The sequence below is a fragment of the Myotis nattereri genome, assembly GCF_964212035.1.
Source record: "Myotis nattereri genome assembly, chromosome: 1".
In the NCBI taxonomy this organism is placed as follows: Eukaryota; Metazoa; Chordata; class Mammalia; order Chiroptera; family Vespertilionidae; genus Myotis; species Myotis nattereri.
The window spans coordinates 10,577,679-10,590,025 of record NC_138075.1 but is presented as its reverse complement, the minus strand read 5'-3'; the positions used below and the strand labels follow the sequence as shown (position 1 = coordinate 10,590,025).

The 12,347-nt window shown below is 51.5% G+C and overlaps 1 protein-coding gene across 2 annotated transcripts in view; it reads right to left on the bottom strand.

Annotated features, from left to right (window-relative positions):
- FBLN5 (fibulin 5) overlaps positions 1-10,962 on the bottom strand; it is a gene marked incomplete at its 5' end in the record, with an annotated part of 70,288 nt that extends 59,326 nt beyond the window's left edge. The window contains 4 exons of one of the 2 annotated variants that reach the window (XM_081097413.1): positions 1,279-1,533; positions 5,167-5,218; positions 6,901-6,955; positions 10,578-10,962. In XM_081097413.1, the coding sequence (XP_080953539.1) occupies positions 1,279-1,533; positions 5,167-5,218; positions 6,901-6,955; positions 10,578-10,594 (379 nt within the window). Of the gene's footprint in view, positions 1-1,278; positions 1,534-5,166; positions 5,219-6,900; positions 6,956-10,089; positions 10,146-10,577 lie in introns of those variants that run through there. The other variant, XM_081097414.1, reaches the window with a different exon arrangement.
- Between the last annotated feature and the right edge of the window lie 1,385 nt (positions 10,963-12,347).

Here is a 12,347-nt window from a genome sequence, read left to right as displayed (position 1 = left end):
ACACCCCAAGTGACCATCAACCAGCTCTTCCCCCCTGACCCCGTCCCCCTGATACCCCACCTCTTGAGACCAGAGAAGTTTGGGTTCAGTTGTACCCAATTTTCCCTTGTAGCTCTGACGGACACGTTTGCATGTGATTTGCATGTGTTCAAATATAAATGCACTCATTTGCATGGACATATAAAAGACATTACAAAATCACCACACAGCCTCTAACAGCTGGTTACAGCTCATCACTCCAGGACCCTCAAATGGGTCCAACAAAAATCTCACTAAGCAGACCGATGTTCTCCTAAACTTTTGGGGTAATGGAAGGACTTATTAGAACTTCACATTAATTTTTATCACATCCCTTAAATTTTTCTATTTCCTATGTATGCTCTATGCTCCTCAAACCATCCTAGTAAAACAGGATATTTATATAACGTATAAATATGCTTAAAATGGGGCTCCAGGTATAAACAGGTTTTGTAGATGAGGCACATGGAGTCACCATCACGCCATTTCCAAAGCTGGAGACAATTGCAAAGGTTCTGGTCTGACCACAGCCAAGTGACCAGGGAGGGTTCCAGGTAACTGCCAAGATGACCCTGGCCAACGGACTACCACAGCTCACCAGGGCACCCATCACACCACTCACCAGCTCCATTGGGACCTCATCAAAACTCCTTCTCCCAGAGATCTACTCCTGCTACCAGCTCCCATCAGCAAGGCTCCTTTTGGCCAAAAGGGCATTGGTCCCCACTCAAGGAACCCACTTTCTTTCCAGAATGGGTGGTCTTGGCCCTCACGGCTTCTTTTACTTCAGGAGCATACATTCCGTTCACGGGTGAGGGGTGTTGGGAAGAAAGCGCTAGTCCTTTCTCGATCTCATTCTGGGGTTCACTTACTAAGTTTGACCAGTTGCATTTCTTATTGCACAGAGAACATATGAGCCTGGTCTTTAAGTAGATAGAGGATAAATAGATAATATCAAAAGATAGATGGATAGATGGTAAATAGGTAGATAGATAAGTAGATAGATAGATGATAGATAGATGAGTAGGTAGATGAATTGGCTTTCTGGAGAACTGTCAATGACACAGCAAACTAAACTACTCCTCGGTGGGAGGGTTCCCAGAGACACGCTGCTAAGAGTGAAAAACTATGTAGAAAGGAAGTCATTGTTTCACAGGTGCCGGGAAGGGCAGCTAATAACCTGTCGGCGTGAACCTGCTGGATTAGGGCGTGGCCTTCGCCGGGCACAGTGGACAGGGGCCCAAGGGCTGGGCTACTCACCCACACACTGGTTGCCTTCATCCATCTGGAATCCAAAGCGGCAGATGAGAGGCCTGGAAATCGTGGGGTAGTTTGGAGCCGGGAGCGGAGGGGCAGCTGCTGGGTATGGACCTGAGTAGGAGGTGGAGTAGGGGTTCGAGTAGGGCCCCCGATACACTGGGTTTGTTCGGGGGATGCACAGGTACCCGCCGTTTTGGTTCACACACATCATGTCTCCTCGGCAGGCCTCAGGGATGGTCCGGCATTCATCAATATCTGGAAGGCCACAGAAGGGAAAGCATCAGCGGCCCCTGGCCACACTGTGCACGGGGCTCCCTGAGGCAGACACACACACACACACACACACACGCCAAACACTTCACCAGCATTGGCACCCAACAGTGCCTGGCTCATCGCCCACAGGTACTCCCACAGGTTAGCCACGTTGAGTCAAATTGACTAGCGTCCCCCAAACATCAGCCATCAAATACCACCACCACAGCTTGGCCTTACCCACAAAAGCCTGTATTATCATGTGCTTAATATTTTTTTTAAATGAACCCACATTTGAAATTCAAGTAAACATATTTTTAAAACTTTTACGTGACTGCGGCAAATGAAGAACACCATCAATGAACATAAACAGAGGGTAACAGTAAAAATAAAGATATAACTATGGAAAAAAAAGAGTTTATCTGTGTGCTCACGGGATACCCAGGAAACACTGGGGTACACCTAAGAATCGCTCCCATTTCCACTCCGAATAACAGCTGGGCCTCAAGAAAGACAAGGCTTGGCCAAGAGCTGGTTACTTGTTAGGAAAGTGGAGCCTTACTTGAAAGTCAGCTCACACCATGCCAGCAGCCGGGCCCATTTCCAGCCGGGCTGGTGTTCTACTTGCTATGCCTGGAAGGGGAGGTAGGTGCTCTAGAAAACCTGATTTCCTGGGCCAGGCCCGGGCAGGGGAGGCCTGAACTCTGGCTCCAGCATGAGCAGCTGACCTGCCCCCCACACTGGGCCCTCTCCCTAGCCTTGGGGGCTGCTCCCTGGGGGACAGGAGGCTGGGGGAGAGATGCCTGAATGCTGACAGCTCCTCCCAGCCATCTCACCTGAGCAACTCCTACCAGCTCCCACCTTGGGAACCAGAGATGTTGAGGCTCTGAATGGCCCATTCAGTAGCTGCAAGCGTGAAATCACCCATAAAACTGGGGGTCAGCATGCCCAGCTGGCATGGCTCAGGGGTTGAGCATCAACCTATGAACCAGGAGGTCACGGTTCGATTCCCAGTCAGGGCTCGATCCCCAGTGTGGGGCATGCAGGAGGCACCCCATCAATGATTCTCTCTCATCATTGATGTTTCTATCTCTCTCTCCCTCTCCCTTCCTCTCTGAAATCAGTAAATATATTATTAAAAACTGGTGGGTCTGAAAAGATGGGTGCTTCCCCTTTCTGTGCCCTGGGCACTGCCTCATCCCCTTCAGGCCTACGTTTTCCAGGGCAGGGTTTTATTCCTCACCACTTGTCATTTTTTTAAACCGTCTATCTCCCCTCTGGTTCTCTGAGCTGACATGAGCTCAGGAAAGAGAGATGATTTGGCCTAAATCAAATATAATTAAAAAGCTAAATATATATCTGAGGCAGGGCTGCCTTATTCTTTCTATGTACCCGATGCTCCATCCACAACAAACTACAGTGGGGCCTTAACTTACAAGTTTTATTCATTCCGAGACCGAGCTCGTTAACTCAAATTACTCTATCAACTCAATGCAAAAAATCGGCCGAGAGAAAGCTGGTATCTCAAAAAACTCGTTAGTCGGGACACTCGTAAGTCAAGGCCCCACTGTACTCTACACTTTCAACGTCCTTTCCCCCCTGGTCTTTGCTTATGCTGTTCCTTCCACCTGGAATGCCATTTCTCAGGCTCCTACTCATTCTTCTCATGTATAATCTCATATATAATTGAATCTATATTGAATTGGATATTGCTAGGTAGGTGATAGGTAGATAGGTAGGTAGGTAGATAGATCCAATTCAAAAAGAGGATCCTCTCCTCCTTTTGCAGGGCCCATCGCTATTGCCTCAACTTGGCCATGACTTCATTCCACCTGGTAGCGTTCACTACACCCAGGTGTACCTCTCCCACTAGATGGTGTGCTAGGAGAACAGCCCCCAATGTGTCTGTTCCAACCCTATGGTTACCTTAGGTTATCTGACAAAAGGGAAGTAGGTAGCAGAGGGAACTAAAGTTGCTAGTCAGCTGACCTTGAGGTAGGGATCATCTGGGTGGGCCCATTGTAATCATGTAAGCCCTTAAAAGGGGAAGAAGAGGCAGAAGGGTTGGTCAGGATGTAACAATGGGAAAAGAAGAGATTAGAACAGTGGTTCTCAACCTTGGCTGCACATTAGAATCACCTGGGAATCCTTTTAAAATCCTGATTTCTGGGCCTCAACCTCCAGAAATCCTGTTTCTTTGTTACTAATGTTGTGGCCCCACCCCATCACAAAGAAACAGAATTTCCGCAGAATGAGGCCCAGAAATCAAGATTTTAAAAGGATTCTCAGGTGATTCTAATGTGCAGCCAAGGTTGAGAACCACTGGATTAGAAGCTCGCCAGGCACTTAGCGTGGTGCTGGCTTTGAAGATGGAGGAAGGGACCATGAGCCAAGGAGTGAGGGAAGGAAACTGGAAAGGGTCCTCAGCAAACAGCCACAAGAAGACAGGTGCCTCAGTCCTACAACCACAAGAAACCAAACCTGTGGGAACGCAGAATGGGAGTTCCTCAAAAAATTCAAAACAGAACTACCATCTGATCCAACAATTCCACTTCTGGGCATTTATCTACAGGAAATGAAAACAGGATCTCCAAGAGCTATCCACACTCCCATGTTCGTTGCAGTATTATTCATAACAGCCAAAGTGTGGAAACACCCTAAGTGTCCCTCTCTAGATGAATGGATAAAGAAGATATCACACACACACACACACACAGGAATAGCATTCAGTCACAAGGAAGAAGGAAATCCTGCCATTTGCTACAACATGGGTGGGTCTTGGAGACGTCATGCTGAGATAAGTTAGGCGCGGAAAGATAACTGCTGTATAATGTCACTTGTACGTGGAATCAAAAAAAGCCAAACTTAGAAACACAGTGAGTAGAATGGTGGTGGCCAGGGGCGGGGGCGGAGGAAACGGGGAGAGGCTGGTAGAAGAACCCGAACGTTCGGGTAAGTTCTGGTAAGTTCTGGGGGCCTGACGCGCACCCCTGTGGTTATCGCTAACAGGACTGTGTTGTATGACTGAACTTTGCTACGAGAGTAGCTCACAAGTGTTCTCACCACAAAAAAGCAAACGCTATGGTGGTAGTCATATTGCAATGTATACGCACATCGCATCAACATGTTGGACAGTTTACCCTTGCCAAAGTGATATGTCAACTGTATCTCAATTTACAAAAAGAAAGAAACTCAGTCAGCAATACACATGAGCGAGGACGTGGGTTCTGCCCGCCACCCAGGAAGGAACAAAGCCTCGTTGGCACTTCAGTGTGAGCCTGGCAGACCTCTGTCGAACCTTTGACCTCCAGAGCAGTGACATAATAAATGTGTATTATTTAGGCCACCAAGTCCGTGGTAATTTATTATGGCAGCCATAGGACACTAACACAGACAGCGAGCTCCTTGGGAACAGGAGTCAATTCTTACTCATCTCTGGCCCCTCCCAGGGCTTACGGCGAAGCCTTAACCGTTAAGGTGATGGGCACAAAGGTGGTGGATGGAAGGGTGTCAGGGACCTCGTCTGTTCCGGTGCACTGATTCTCCCATGGACAAGGCGAACACAGATTTGACAATCCTGGGCAACAGTGTCACTGAGCGTCCGCACCCGGTGAGGGGTCGTCCCTGGCCTCTTACCTATGCACTGTCCCGACGGGCGGTCCAGGTCAAAACCGTTCGTGCACTGTTGCTGCGGGGAGAGAGGAGGAGGCGCGGTCATTTCACTCACTGATTTTTGCTTAACTGTAAACGCATTGTAACAGCAGCACAGAAAGTTCAGGAAATAGAGTCAAGGGGAAAAACAGCAGCCATAATACTAATGCTTGTATTATAATGTCTATTTCTTCTTTCTCCTCTCCTCCTTCTCCTTCTCCTGTTTCTTCTTCTTCTGCATTTTCGTACATTTTTTATACTTAGCATTACTTGTAAAGCTCCCTTCACTGTTGCTCCAAAACCCCTATTTTTAGCAGATGGTTCCTGGGGCTTTTTCATGAAACGCAGTAATAATGACATCTGATCTGCCCGACGAGGCACATCCTGTGTCCACTCCTTTCTGGGAAGGGACGTGACTGCTTTTTTAGGGCACTCACTCTCCTTGGGCGCTTTTAACCTCACCTTCTCAGCACCCAGTGTGAGTCCTTTGCACCCTGTGCAGCCCTCCATCAGACCCTGAGGTCTGTACGTAAAATAAAAGCTACACAGTGATGCAGTCAGTCTCCTAGGACAGTGGTCGGCAAACTGCGGCTCGCGAGCCACATGCGGCTCTTTGGCCCCTTGAGTGTGGCTCTTCCACAAAATACCACGTGGGGCTGCGCACGTACAGTGAGATTGAAACTTCGTGGCCCATGCACAGAAGTCGGTATTTTGTGGAAGAGCCACACTCAAGGGGCCAAAGAGCCGCATGTGGCTCGCGAGCCGCAGTTTGCCGACCACTGTCCTAGGACAAGCAGCACTGGGAAGACGCCGCCATGTCAACCTCAGAAGACGATCACAGAGACACTTCCAGAAACAGATCTCCACCGTCCCCAAGGACTGTCGGCTTCACATACCACGTGAGTTACAACTTTATGCATTTAGAAAAGCGTCATGGCCTGGCCGGTGTGGCCCAGTGGTCATGGTTCGATTCCTGGTTAGGGCACATGCTCAGGTTCTGGGTTCAATCCCCAGTAGGGCGTGGGCAGGAGGCAGCTGTCAATGATTCTCTCTCATCATTGATGTTTCTCTCTCCCCCTCTTCCTTCCTCTCTCTGAAATCAATGTTTAAAAAGAGAGAGGAAAACGCCATGGGCGTCGACAGTCAGGGGTCCTCCTGGGCAGACCCTGGAGCCTGCCATGTTACAGGAACCAGGCGTCGGGAATCGGGCTTCCCTGAGCTGAGGGTGGGTGTGTGGAGAGGTTGGACTAGCCTGCGTTCCTGGGAGTAGGCCCAGGAGCCTTGGAGCCAGGGGGCTGCCCCTGACCCTCAGGAGAGCTGGGTTCCTGGCTCACCGACTGATGCCAAGGGCAGGCACCCAGGGGTACCCCTGCCCAGAAACACCGGAGCACATCTCACTTAACATCTCAGGTAGGTCAAGACAGCCCCAGAGGTATGCAAATGAGTGGGGAGGATCCGATGATAAGAACCTTGGATTGGGAGTCAGGGACCCGGTCCCCGCCCTGCCACATGTGAACTGCATCACCTCGATCAGGTCTCAAGTTTTCTGAGCCCCAGCTTTCATCTCTGTATAAAGAAGGGCTCGATTTAGGTAAACTATAAAGCCCCCCCCCACCGCGTCGCCCCCCCACCAAAAAAAATCCTAGGATGCTACAATGTGTGGCTGGACAACCTGATGTTTAACATGCTTTGACGTGATTCACAAAATGAAAACCTTACCTGTGCATTCCCAGGACGTGGAAGACAGAAAGCCAGAATGGTGACAGTGAGAATCCTGCGAAAGGCAAAAAGGCGAAATCAATGCCCATGGCACTTCCAGGAGCCGGGTCTGAGAGTACACGGCCCGCCCGCTGCTGGGCATTTACCACGGGAGGTCACCTTGGGCTTAGATGGGGGGACCCCAGGGACCCCAACCACCCCATACAGACCCGTCTGTTCCACTGGTGTCAGATGTTCAGATCATGTGTTAGACGGCATTTCTTTAAATGAAAGGTTTTTGCTACTTCAAAGCACAAATCTAAACCCCGCCGGCTGTGGTATTGACCATGTATTGGCCAGTTGCTCTGACCTCCGGCACCAGCCGGCCTGAGTTCAAACATCTTTACTCTGAACGGGTAACAGAGGGAAGGAGCCCTCGCGCCCTCCAACGGTGACAGGACAGTGCAAATGGGAGGCGCACGGTTCCACGGAAGGAAGGTGTTGCAGGAAAGTCAGCTGATCCAGGGGGTGGAGTGCACATCCCGCTGCCCCTGAGGGACCAGGGGACCAGGGGCCCGGGCAACAGGAGAAGCAGCACAGCAGGAAGCTTAGGGGGAGTCAAGAAATGGAGGGTCGGGGCAGCTCTGACATCCACAAGCCACCAAACCTCTCTGAGCCGGAGACTCCCACCCTCCACAACACAAACTTCTTCCCAATAAAAGTGTCGTCGCCCATATGCTTTCAAAATACGGCATCGCTACCGCCGCCAGAACTCCTTTCATTCACTCTGCAAACCTGAACCGCTGAGCGCCACGCCCACCCGGGGAGCTACAATCAACAGAGCAGGGCACGCGTGGGGAGGACGTGGAGCTACCGGGACCGGGAGCACCTGGGGTGGGAATGAGAAACGGTGCAGCCGCTATGGAAAACAGGATGGCCGATCCTTTAAAAATTAAAAGTACAATCACCATAGGACCCAGCAGCCCCACTTCCGGGTACACGCCCCAAAGAATGAAAACCAGGGTCTCAGAGAGATGCCGGTGCACCCACGTTCCCAGCAGCATCGTTCACAAGAGCCAAGAGGTGGGAGCCACCTTTCATTCCTGGATGGACGAATGGACGCGCAAAATGTGGTGTCTCCGTTCCGTGACATATTACTCAGCCTTAAAAAGGAATGACGTGCTGGCAGGTGCCACATCTGGAGGAACCCTGAGGACATCCTGCTACGTGAAATAAGCCAGTCACAGGAGGATAAACACTGTATGATCCACTTATGTGAGGTGCCTACAGCAATCAAAATCGTAGAGACAGAACATAGAGTGGTGGTTGCCAGGGGCCAGAGGAAGGAGAGAATGGGTAGTCGTTTAATTCGGATAAAGTTCAGTTTTGCAAAGTGAATGAAAGGAGTTCTGGAGGTTGGTTGCACAACAACAGTGTGAATGTACTTAACACCACTGAACTGTATGCTTAAACATGACTAAGGCGGTAAAAAATATATATAAAATCTATACACATGTGGAGCTTTATTTGGTGTTATGTTTCAACAGGGATTTGTCTGAGTCACTACTCTTTGCGGGTGTAAACCCCAGGCAGAAGAGCCACAAAACTAGGACCCAATCGCTGCCCGAGAGAGCTGGTTGGGGAGCCACATGAATCAAGAATGTCTCTACACGTTGGTTAGGACACTGACAGACATGCCCATTGAGTGCCGTGAGAGCCAGGCTGGGAGTTAGGGACAGGAAAGTCAAGGAGGGCTTCCTGGAGGAGGTGACCTTGAAGGCTTCTTGGATAGAGCAGTGGGGCCTGGGCCCTGGTTGGACTCAGTGGCCTATTCCTGTCAAATACACCTCCACTTTACAATCCCTCCCTTCATGGAAAGGGTGTTCGATACACTGCAAAACCCACTCCAGCCATAATACAAGGCTCATCTGAATCAACAGCTCTGGGTCCGTGGTGGGCCCTCGAATTAAGGAGACATCCACAGGGAACAAAACCCCGGTGTGGCGCCAGAAGATGCAAGCCCAAGTCCTTCACTGCGTCTCCAACCCCAAGAAAGAAGACCCTGAGCACCCCCACCCCCGGTTTTCATCGCATCTAAGTGCCTGCGTGAGCCAGGTTCTCGCTCGCTGGAGACAGCTCCGACCTTATAAAGCGCAGAGCCAAATCCCAGGGCTTTTTGATATTTGCGACAGCCAGATTTATATCTGGAAGGAATGAGAGAACAATAACAAATTTATTTTCCAGGCTGTATATGATGAATTTCAATGTTTTCCTGTTTCTTCGCATGAAGTTTCCTTTCAGATGGTTATAAAACCCTGTCTCGTTTATGTTGGAGACAGAACAGGTTGCCTGAATGCCGTGGACTTCAAGAGCTAGTGGAAAAGGCGTGCTAACCTCATTTCTCCCCCGACTCCTGACTCCCCCGCGCTCTCTGGCCCAGAGCCCTCAGAGACAGGTCCCCTCTGAGAGGTGCGGCCGCAGGCCCAGCCTCCGGGAAGAGCCACGGCTGGGTCTTGGGGGCCAGGTAAGCTCCAGGCTAACGGAGAGGGTGTTCCAACAAAAGGAAATAACACCCACGCGTGCTGCTCTCTCATGTCACCAACAGTGGCACCTTGTCACAAAAAACTCTAGAAAACCACAAAAATAAACTAACTGGAGGGAAACCTCTGACGCTCAGAACTGGTCCCCGGGACTGTGGAAAACAGTGGGTCCACCCACTTTGTGCACCCTCCTGAGACCCACGGGACCAGGGCTGTGTGTCCCCAATCCAGGATGACATTATTACAGCTTAGTTCTCAGCATATGTGCGCTCTCTCGCTTGCTCTCTCTCTCTCAAATCGCTACGTTTTGCCCTGACCAGTTTGGCTCAGTGGATAGAGCATCGGCCTGCGGACTGAGGGGTCCCAGGTTCTATTCCGGTCAAGGGCATGTACCTTGGTTGCAGGCACATCCCCAGTAGAGGGTGTGCAGGAGGCAGCTGATCGATGTTTCTCTCTCCTCGATGCTTCTAACTCTCTATCCCTCTCCCTTCCTCTCTGTAAAAATAATCAATAAAATAGATTTTAAATAAACAAATAAAGCAGCGGCATTTTCAAGAGTTTTGCTCAATAAAGACTGTGCAGATAGAATCTAGATAAAGCTCTTCAGAGTTGAAGGAGCCCTCCACGGGAATCGCAATTTTTCTTAAAGAAAAGCAAGACGTTTGCTTACATGTAGTTCTGTCTGCAGTCCCCACTTTTCATCGGCTCCAGGCTTCTGGGTCGCATGCCCTTGGATCGCACATATAGGGCAGACCTGGCCCGGGATGTGCGGCTCACCCCCTCGCTTGTCCAGCCGCCGATGCAGCAAAAGACCGGCTAGTGAACCAGTAACCGATCTCCCCGAACTTAAAAGAGGATGTGAATTTTGGGGGGGAAACGGCACACTTGATTAGCTTGCCTTTCCGACCAGAAAGAGGGACGGAGCTCGGAGGCTGCCTCTGGAGCCGGATGATAAAATGCCCACTCCCAAAAGAAGGCTCCGGGAGGCAGCGCGCAGAGGCGCAGCTTTTTATAATTAACAATGTCATTGCATCACTAGCTAACGCCTTTCCCAATCTCCTGACACCGCCTGGATCCGTGCAGAGCCGTTTTCCACCCATCGGGCGTTCGGGAAGCTTTCCAGACCCCGGGGGAAAGAGTCCAGAAGGGAGAACCCACCTTGTAAATCCTGGCATGTCCAAGGCGCGGGAGCCGGAGCAGCAGAGGGAGAAAGAGCCGGCGCGGGCAGGGCGGGAGAGGGGGGACCCTCGGAGCAGTTCCTGAACCTCGGCCTCCTCTGGGCCCGCGGGGCTGGCTGGGATTTTATTCCGGGGGGGACAGCGAGTCGTGGAGAGGACAAGGGGAGAGCCTGGGTCCTCCGCGCCACTGGAGAGCCGGCGGGGAAAACACCTGGTTTTGCTTAGCCCTCTTCAGTAATTCAGCATTAAACCAATTGGAGGAGGAATGTTAAAAATGAACACTTCATTTTCTAAGTATGTTAAACAATGCAAATGGGGCCTCAGTCTGGACACAGCTGGTTCAGATTACAGCGCTCACAACAATCTTGGGGCGTCTGCCAGGACCCAGTGCTCAGCGCTGGGAGGAGAGCCCTGTCCGGGGCGAGCAGCCGCACTCGGGCTCCCAGCATCTCCGCTGGAGGCGAGGGGCGGGCAAGCGCGGAGCGCGGGGGGCGGGGGCGGGGAGGGCCTCCGGACCCTTTACTTCCCCCCCGGGAGGACATCCCCGCGCGGGGCGGGGCGGGGCGGGGCGGGGCGGTCCCGGCCGCGGCGGGGGAGGGGGCCCAGCGCCCCTGGCTGGGGGACGCCCATGCAAAGTTAGCTGCCTCTCCAATAACTTGCGCTCAGGACAAACGCCCCAGGGCGACAGGCACTCGGGTTTTAGGATTTATTGGGAAGCAGCGGCTGGGGGATGGCGACAGGGACGCGCGATTTCCCCGCAGGGGTGGAGGGGGACGGCATCTGGCCGACGGGGCGCGAGACACCCGCTTGTGCAACGCAAAGCTTCCCGGGCGCGCCCCGCCGCCACCCCGGGCTCTCGCGGCACGTTCTTGCTTTAATTAAAACGTGTCCATGCAGCACATCCACGCGTTGGCCGGCTTAAACCTACACACAGTTATATGCCAATCCTACCCCCACCCGGCTCGAGAGAAAAATACATTATTTTTCATTAAGAAAGCAAAGTGTCCCTTGGTGATTATAACAGAAGAAAAGGTGATGCTAACAACGGAAAAGGTGATCTGCAAAGACGAAGAGGACAGCCAGGAAAAACAGGATGATGATAACCTCAAAGTGCTATGCTAAGTCCTTCATGTTCATTATATTGGTGGTTTCAAAGGGTGTTTTTTTTTTTTCGTTTTCTTTTTCTTTTTTTCTCTCTTTAAAGCTTTGGAACCCTTTTCATCAAATTAAATCTTACCAGAGACACTACTCCCTAAGAGACCAAAGTGGACGGGCAGGGGTGGAGGGCCTCCCTCCCCACCTGCACCTTCCCAGGGCCCCTCCACAGCGCCCGCCTACTGGAGAGGCTGTGCGGTCCTTTAACCCCATTGAGAGCGGAGAGCCACAGTCTGCGGGGCCAGCCTTCGGGAGGGCGGGCGTGGTGGTGGGAAGTGAATGGAATCCTGCTGGAGGGGCCCGAGTTTCCCCACCTGAAGCTGCCCTCCGGATATTGATGGTTTTTAATGTTTTTATTGATTTCAGAGTGGAAGGGAGAGGGAACGAGAGAGAAACATCCATGATGAGAGAGAGTCATTCATCAGCTGCCTCCTGCACGCCCCAAACCCTGGAGCCAGCCCGCAACCCCGGGCATGTGTCCTGACCAGGAATCGAACTGTGACCTCCTGGTTCATAGGTTGATGCTCAACCACTGAGCCACGTTGGCCGGGTGGTATATTGATTTTTAAGCTGGTAATTAAGAAAGAACCTTTGA